We start from the raw sequence: 9,493 nt of genomic DNA on the forward strand, positions 1-9,493 counted from the left end.
ATATAGTATATATATGAAATTCTGTTTCTCTGTAGGATCCTAACTGGCACATAGTTTTTAACCTTTTAATCCCACTAATAAGGTTTAGGGACACTTGGATGGCTCAGTCAGAGGAGCATGTGACTCTTGATCTCAGGATTGTGAGCTCAAGCCCCACGTTGGGTGTAGAAATTACTTTAAACATTAAAAAAAAAGGGGGGGGGGGGTGGGAGAGGCAGCCACGGTGGCCCAGCCTGCCTTTGGCCCAGGGCGTGATCATGAGGCTCCAGGACCGAGTCCCACATCGAGCTCCCTGCATGGAGCCTGCTTCTCCCTCTGCCTGTGTCTCTGCCCCCCCACCCCTCTCTCTCTCTGTCTCTCTCTCTCATGAATAAATGAATAAAATCTTTAAAAACTATACATATATATATAAAAGCAGTTTATGCAATACTATTTTTAACATGCAAAAAATAAAACAATTCTATGATGTTTAAAAAACATGGGGCAGGGGTACCTGGGTGGCTCAGTCGTTTGAGGCTCCAACTCTCATTTTCTTTCTGCTCAGGTCATGATCTCAGGGTTGTGAGATGAAGCCCCACATCAGGCTCCATCAGCATGTAGTCATATTAAGATTCTCCATCTCCCTCTACCCCTCCCCCCACTTGTGCAAACATGTACACAGCACATGCCCTCTAAAAAAATTAATTCTTTAAAAAATATATGGGGCAGATTATACATACTGACACAGGAGGATGTCTAAGATACATTATTTTAAAATGCAAGATACAGGGCAGCCCCAGTGGCTCAGCGGTTTAGCGCGACCTTCAGCCCACAGCGTGATCCTGGAGACCAGGGTTCGAGTCCCACATCAGCCGCCCTGCATGGAGCCTGTGTCCTTCTGCCTCTTTCTGTGTCTCTCATGAATAAATAAATAAATAAAATCTTTTTTAAAAAAATTAAAAATGCAAGATACAGAATAGCTTTGTTGTGTATATAAAAGGAATATAATTATATTTATTGATATTATTAACATAGGTAATTTGTGCCCTAATAAATCCATATAATCTAATTTTTTGGAAGTTCAAAAAATTGCTCACAAAATTACTGCAGAGAGAATGAATGAGTTGGAAGTTGAGGGAGTTAAACTTTCTACTTTTCATCTTATAGCCTTGTATAAGTTTTAAATATTTTATAAGGAGCATATATTATTTTTTAAACAATATTATTTATATTTTTTAAACAAAATCAACAGGTTTAGATAGGATATGAGCCTTTGTAGTTTTCAAATTTTTTTTTTTTAATTTTTATTTATTTATGATAGTCACAGAGAGAGAGAGAGAGGCAGAGACACAGGCAGAGGGAGAAGCAGGCTCCATGCACCGGGAGCCCGACGTGGGATTCGATCCCGGGTCTCCAGGATCGCGCCCTGGGCCAAAGGCAGGCGCCAAACCGCTGCGCCACCCAGGGATCCCAGCCTTTGTAGTTTTCTACTCTATATTCTCTAGCTATCTTAAGCTTCATTTTAATAATTAAGTCACATGATGTTTAACATGACCAAATATTATGTTTATAGCTATCAAACATTATAGTCAATAACATACAAACATGTAGAAGTGAAAGGATGAAAAAAACAGGAACTCAAAACTGTACATGTGGCATGATCCTAATTATGTAAAATATGTATGGCAGAAATATAAGGTAATAAAAAACGGTCCATTTTTTTTAATAAAATACGAATAGAAAATGGTTTTTTCTTCCTATTCAAAGTTTCAATATTGTGAAATGTTTAGTAAAACTAAATTATTTCTTGTTCATGCTCCCTATAGAAGAAAATTAATAACCTTAACATATTATTTTCTCGTAGTACTGACTTGTAAAAAAATGACTAATTCAAAATACTGTTAGTTTAAAAAAACAAACAAAAACAAAAACAAAAAAACAACCTGCTATTGTGACTTCCACTAGAGGGAGGGAGAGATTAGGACCAGGAAGGAAAATAGAGAGATTCTGGATTGGGGATATTTTCTTTCCCAGGGTTCGGTTACACAGTATTTGTTCTGCAAAAAAAAATTTATATTTCATGTATTTTCCTGTATGCTTGATTGTATGTCATGACTTTTTTTTTTTTTTTTTTTTTTTTTTGACAGAGAGAGAAAGCCAAGCAGAGACAGTGACAGAGGGAGAAGTAGAAACAGGCTCCCACTGAGCAGACAGCCTGACGTGAGGCATGGGGCTCGATCCCAAGACCCTGAGATGATGACCTGAGAAGAAGGCAGGCACTTAACCAACTGAGCCACCCAGGAACCCCTGTATCTCATGACTTTTAAAAGGGTCAGGGACACCTGGGTGGCTCAGCGGTTGAGCATCTGCCTTCAGCTCAGGGCGTGATCCTGGAGTCCCATGATCGAGTCCCACATCCAGCAACCTGCATGGAGCCTGCTTCTCTCTCTCTCTCTCTCTCTCTCTCTCTCTCTGCATCTCTCATGAATAAATAAATAAAATTTAAAAAAATAAAAGGGTCATAAAAAATATTTTTTATCAAAAAGCAAAATAATTCCTGAGAAGACAAAATCATGAGAAATAACCTGATTCCTTAAACACAGATCTTCCATTACTTCTCTATTTTTTGTCACCCACAGAAAAATAAAGGGGAAAAAAACCCCGCTAAGCTTGCCTTTTCCCTCACCTGCAAGCAATTAAGTCCTGCATATTTACTTTCTGAAATGTCAAATCTGTTCTTTATTTTCATCTCCAAGGCAGCTGTCCTAATTTGGGTCACAGCACCTCTTGTCTGGACTAATTCAGCAGTCTCTCCTAGGCTAAGTCTTTCTCATTTTTTAATGTGATATGCAGACAAAAATATACATTTATCATCTAATTCAGTACCTACTTTCATATGAAACTAAAACAAGCTTCACTAAACAGCCTTTACTTCATTGTTTGCAAGACTCTCTGATCTATCTTATCACATCCTATTTTAACTCATCTTTTTAAATTGTAGTGGTTTCAATTCACTTTATTGATTTAACATCGAATTAGTGTGGGTAACCACCAGTTTCAAAACCAATATCCTAGGTGATCACTTATTCCCCGATTCAAAACATCTCATTCAACTACTGCTGCTTTCAATATAGTCTGCCACTGCTCTAAAAAATATACAATATAACTCACCTGCTTAAAAATATTCACTGGCTTCCCCTTATATCCTAGATAATAAAATACCACCCCCTTAATGAAGCATAAAACCTTCATATCTAACAACTCCCTTTCTCAAAAATCAGTCCCACTTCTTTTCTTGTTCACACTCCATTCTGCCCCCAAAATACTCATAGCCTAGCTTTGTTTTTTTTCCCCTCATAGTCTAGCTCTGTGAAACTAGGTTTCATTACCCAGAAATGTTTCCCCACACCATCTGACCACATCTTTCCTTCAAAGCTCAGTTCAGGTATCCCCTCCATCAAGCCTTCCCTCCTACATTTTCCCATGCTTACCTTGTTACAGTTAGTTGTACAAAAGAATGCTGTTTAAAATCAGCATCATCCCTGCTACAAAAAAAAAAAAAAAAAATGTATCGGGGGCACATGGATGGCTCAGTTGGTTAAGCTTCAGGCTCTTTATTTTGGCTCAGGTTATGGTCTCAGGGTGTGACATCAAGCCCTGCATTGGGCTCAGTGCTGGGTATAGAGTCTGCTTAGGATTCTCTCTCCCTCTGCCCCTCCTCACTCACACATGCACAAGTTCTTCCTCTCTAAAACAAATAAGGCTTTTAAAATATATATACACACACGTATATGTCTATATATATATATATGTATATATATAACAAAATTACTGAATTTTAGGAACTTACAATTCTTTCGGATCAAGTATCCCATTTACAAATAGGAGGGGCTGCTGAGGGAGATGGGAGGGAAAGAGTTGGAGGTATGTAGTACTAATATATACTATGCATAACTTTATGTATTTCTCAGGATATTCTATTAGTAGTAAAGTAGTAAAAATTGGTGCTGGTTGTAAAATTACCATTAGTAGTAAAGCGTTAGAGTAGTAAAATTCTATTATTTTCTACTAGCCTATTTTCCAAGGTAAATAGTAATCCCATTTCACAGAGATTTAAAACTTGCCAAAGGTTGTACAAATGGCTGGTATCCGGATTCAAAAACCAGCCTCTTTCCACCACATTATGCTGAGGCCCCAGAGAGGTCAAGCTGTTTTAGTCCAAGTCGCACAGCTGTAAATACCTGAAAATGAACTAACATGTTAGGCTTTTCTGACATTTTAGTCATAATAAAAGACATGGGAGTCTATCAAACATTACATATCTTTGGGGAGCTTAGCTAGTTCAGTTGGTAGAGCATCTGACTCTTGCTCTCAGTGTCATGAGTTCAAGGCCCATGGCGGGTGTAGAGATTACTTTAAAAAAAATATACACACACACCTTTAATAGGAGGTGCCTATCAAACATCTGTTCTTAGCTACACTCAACAAAGTATTAGGGCCTACTACTCATCAAATACATTATTATAAAACACTGATAATCTCACAAAAAGAAAAGGCATAGGAAATGGAAAACTGGACCTAACTGCTGATTTTAAAAGTCATGTTGAATAAAAACTATAACCTCTTTGGGAGGCCTGGGTGGCTCAGCGGTAGGGCGTCTGACTTCGGCTCAGGGCATGATCCCAGGGGATTGAGTCCCACATTGGGCTCCTCGCGGGGAGCCTGCTTCTCTCTCTGCCTGTGTCTCTGCCTTTCTCTGGGTCTCTCATGAATAAATAAAATCTTAAAAAAACCACTAAAGGAGACATAGTTCAAAAGAACTGTGTATGTTTTTGTTTTGATTCTTCATTTAATACATTATTAGACATTAAATATCAAATATCAATATTAAAATAAGAAATATTATAGGTTTTGTTAATAGGGTATTTTAGCAACCATCTCCAACATAACTAAATAAAGAGAAGGGGATATAAAAACTGCTATGTAGCTACACAACCAAACACAAAAATAAAAAAAGGGATAACAAAACTATGCATCCAAAAACATGAAAAAAACTTGTAGTACAGCAGGAAAAAAACAGTATGCTTTTTAAATGTTCTTCTGTAGTCTTTAAACATGAATATGAAACGTTTATTCCAAAAACACTACATTATGATTATTTTATCCTCCCTAGTAGACTAAAAACTTCAGTAAATATTATGAAATAAAAACCATTGTGGGGAAAAAAAAAAAAAAAACACTGTGACTGGTACTGTCGTTTTGGGTCTACTTTCCAGTAGGGAGAGTAACTTAGGGTAGCTAAGCATTAGGGTACACTCCAAAAAGCTCAACAATCTTCTCATAATTTTTTTCAATCTTGTGTGAATAGGAAAGTAAAAAAATTAACTTGTTTAAATTCCAACTGAAAGAAGATACAGCATTCCTTGTGTGTGTAAGTTTTGAGCAAAGATTGGGCCCTGTATCATTTTGACTGAATCAGTCTTTTTTGTTTGCTTTTGGATTTTCCAGTATGTTCTGAATAGTTTAGCTCATGAGTAATCATCAGGTAAAATAAGTATTACTAAACTTCTAAGGTATGTTTAAAGCATATTTTAATTACACAAAAATCTTAGAAAAAAATTTCTTTGAAAAAATAGGCTATATACCCTCTTTTTTCTAAAAAAAGATTATTTGTTTATTCATGAGAGACACAGAAAGAGAGGCAGAGACATAGGCAGGGGGAGAAGCAAGCTCCATGCAAGAGTACCCAATATGGTACTCGATTCCAGGACCCGGGTATCATGACCTGAGCCAAAGGCAGACACTCAACCACTGACCCACCCAGGTGCCCCAACTATATACCCTTATTAATCTGTTGACTATATGATACATACTTCCCCTTCTGAAATGTTAAGTATAATTGTTATCTTTATACTTCAAAGGAAATAAAAGCAAATCTCAAAAGAAATATTCTGAGATTTACTAAAAAAAAATACAAGGGCAGCCCGGGTGGGGCTCAGTGGTTTAGCGCTGCCTTCAGCCCAGGGTGTGATCCTGGAGACCCAGGATCAGGTCCCACGTCAGGCTCCCTGCATGGAGCCTGCTTCTCCCTCTGCCTGTGTGTCTCTGCTCCCACCCCCATGTCTCTCATGAATAAATAAATAAAATCTTTTAAAAAAGAGAGAGAGAGAGAAATCCTAAAGCATCATAAAGAAGAGTCTGTAATGATAGAATACAGGAGTCCGATTTTCTCAAGTTGAGAAATCACCAATGAATGACTACCAATTCGAGTAATAGTTGTCTCAGCTTCTGTATCAAAAGCACTGCTTGCACAGGGAAGAATTATATTTCTAATAATCATTCTTACAGCAAAATAAGCGGTAATATTTACCTTCGCTGACAAGCATATTGGAAGTTTGGATTATGAGTCCAAAGGTCTTAAAAGTGAAAAGTTGCTGCAGAATAACAGATAGGATTCAATCCCAAGTATTTTCTGACATCAAAAAAGTTTGATGTTACTACATTTTTTCCCCTTTTTTACCTATACCCTGGCTTTATTTCACGGAGTTTCATTAAAAAAGGGGGGGTGTGGGGCGGGGGGCAGCCCAGGTAGCTCAGTGGTTTAACGCCTGCCTTCAGCCTAGGGCCTGATCTTGGAGACCTAGAATTGAGTCCCACAACGGGCTCCCTGGATGGAGCCTGCTTCTCCCTCTGCCTCTCTCTCTCTCATGAATAAATAAAATCTTTAAAAAAAAAAAAAAAAGCATCTACCCTAATATGGTTGTTTGTAGGATTAAATGATAAGATCACCTAACTCACAACCTGGCACATTGGTACCTCAGGGTTAACTGTTATTTACTGTTCTACAGACAAATACATAAACTGAAACCCCAATCTTCAAAGCTTTTCAAACTTTAAAGTCTCTGTGTTAAAAGTAGCAGTTTGCCAGCACCAAAGTTTCCCAGGAAGCAGCACTGTCTTTAATTAATATCTGTTTAGTTTATAATTGGCTGCCAGAATAGAAATAATTTTAATGAATATAAAACTCTTCTGTAATAAACTACAAACAAATTAATAAATAATAAACTAATGAAGTTCAGAGTTTCAACTTGGAAGTTTCAATTTTGGAAATTTCAATTAATTTAACTTTCTTAATTAAAGGAAAGAAGAGTGGGCGCCTGGGTGGCTCAGTAGTTGAGCGTCTGCCTTTGGCTTGGGTTGTGATGCTGGGGTCCTGGGATCGAGTCCCACATCAGGTTCCACGCAGGGAGCCTGCTTCTCCCTCTGCCTGTGTCTCTGCCTCTCTCTTTCTGTGTCTCTCATGAATAAAAAAATATTTAAAAAAATAAAGGAAATAGAGATTACTAGTTTTTTTTAACTACACATGAAAATCATTCTGACTTCCCTATGTTGTTTAGTCAGCTAACAGTCCCTTAAAATTTCAAAATTTTTGTCTAACAATTTTTTTTTCCCCCAAAACACATGGGTCCTTTTAATATGCTCAAAACTCTTCTACGCAACAAGAACTGAAACTAACACTTCTGAAAGCCCAAGTGTCAGGAACCGTTCTGGGCCCCAGAACACTGTTCATGTTTTATTCATCTTTGTATAGGTGACTACTTTAGCAAAGAATCTGAGATAATATTCAGATAACACTGCTGAATAAATTAGTCGACAAAATAAAGCAGATAACTTGGCCACTTCTTACAGTATCGCTCATATTTGAAACAAAGCCCAAATATCTCAGCTTTCAAAATTACTGACTTTATTTTGTGCACGCAAGGAAAATGGAGGTTCATTGTCCTAGATCCTGAAACTCCGAAAGTTACATTAATATTCAAAATAAATGTCGTATGTACTAAATCTTAATTTATTAGAAATAAGTTAGTACAAAACACGTAGGTCCCTAAGGACTTTTTCTCCTAATTTTTGCCTATGAATACAATGGCACACTGATCCATCAAATACGGTTAATTTTACTAACGCGACTAAAAAAATTCAGAAATATCGATTCGAATAAAATATGTGTAAGTGCTACCTTAGAACCCGATCGAGTAATGCATGACCACAGTTATTACTCTGAAACCGAGTGCTCTCGCCAATCCGAGGATTTGAGAAGATAAAACGCAGGGTGAGACATCAATAGGAGTAAACCGCCGAGGGGGGGAGGGGCGGGGAGGGAAAGGAAAAGATCAGAAGGATTAATTACTGCATTATCTGTGGAAGGAGAGAAGGTACCTGGGGACGAATGAAGAGGACCCCCTTGCGAGGGGAATGGGAAAGGCCCCTTTTGCAGTGAGAAGGGGCTGGGGGAGTGGGAGGAGGGGCAACGAGCAACAGGAATTTTCCCGGTATGAATGGGTGCGTCACTTACGTCGCTGCTTCCAGAAAGAAATTTTGCCCTGAGGACAACCTCCAAAAAAAGCAATTGTGAAGGAAGGGGGAGTGACCTTCGTCCGTGGGATGGAGGAAACACACGGTCACTTCCCAAAGGACCGAGGGAGAAGACGTTCCCGTTGGTTCTCCCTCGATCACCCGGGAATCGAGGGATTGTGGGAGCCCCCACCCCCACCCCCACCCCCACCCCCGGCCCGGGCCCAGTCAGGGCTGTGAGAGACCCCGTGCTGAGGTGGGCGTTACCTGCAGGGTCACCTCCTGAGGGTCCCAGTGCGGCCGCAGGTGTTGCAGGAGGCTGAGGGCCCCCTCCCGGCAGCGCTGCTCCTCCTGATCCTGCACCGTGACGTCCAACTTGGGCACCTCCGGGGAGCCGGGCGGGACGTGGATGTAATTGGCCATGGCCCAGGCGACGGCAGAGACTACCACCACGACGACGGCGACGGCGACCACGAGAACGGCGGGCGCCGACAGGCTGGTGGATCCTTCCGTCCCGGGGCGCCCTCGCAGGAGGGCTAGGGGCGCTCCAACTGACGGGCGAGCGGTCGGACGACGGCCGGACGCGGCTCTCTCGCCGACCCGGGCGTGCACAGCGGCGCAACGGGGCAGGGGATGTGCACGCGAAAAGATTCCGCTCGTCTGCGCTCCACCGCCGGCGGCCGCGGAGCATGCCGGGACTGGCCTGACGCTGGCGTCATGCGCGGGGCGGGGCCTGGCGTCTGCGTCACAAGCCGCAGGCGACTTTCTGGCCGCGAGCACAATGGGCTGGCGGCTGTGAGCTCGCGCCGTCGGGGCGCGGGGCCTGGGCCCGGCCGCTCGCCGCTGCGCCGCCGCGCGGGCTCCTCCTCGGGCCTGAGCTTGGGCGCGGACAAGCCCCGAAGGCGGTGAAGCCTTAGCTCAGCTGCTCAGGAGCGTGGGCGGGAAGCGAGCTGCATGCCCTGGAGTAACCCCCGGAATAGCCTCGAATTGGGCCCGGGTCTGGGTCTGGGGGAGCAACGGGGTCGCCCCCGCCTGGCCGCTCTGTACGGTCGCGTGGGCAACGAGATGCTCCTGGCCGTTGGGGCCGACTTGAGTGAGGTTTGGGTGAGGCAACGACGGCACTTCAAGATCTGTTTTGAGGCCAAAGGTCTGACCGTACCGA

The 9,493-nt window shown here is 41.7% G+C and overlaps 1 protein-coding gene across 1 annotated transcript in view; it reads right to left on the bottom strand.

The window, feature by feature from the left end:
• ETNK1 (ethanolamine kinase 1) overlaps window positions 1–9,047 on the bottom strand; it is a 64,184-nt gene extending 55,137 nt beyond the window's left edge. The window contains exon 1 of the mRNA XM_025995098.2: window positions 8,599–9,047. Coding sequence (XP_025850883.1) covers window positions 8,599–8,754 — 156 coding nt within the window. The 5' untranslated portion in view covers window positions 8,755–9,047. The remainder of the gene's footprint in view (window positions 1–8,598) is intronic.
• Window positions 9,048–9,493: the final 446 nt, after the last annotated feature.

The sequence above is a fragment of the Vulpes vulpes genome, chromosome 8 (assembly GCF_048418805.1).
Source record: "Vulpes vulpes isolate BD-2025 chromosome 8, VulVul3, whole genome shotgun sequence".
In the NCBI taxonomy this organism is placed as follows: Eukaryota; Metazoa; Chordata; class Mammalia; order Carnivora; family Canidae; genus Vulpes; species Vulpes vulpes.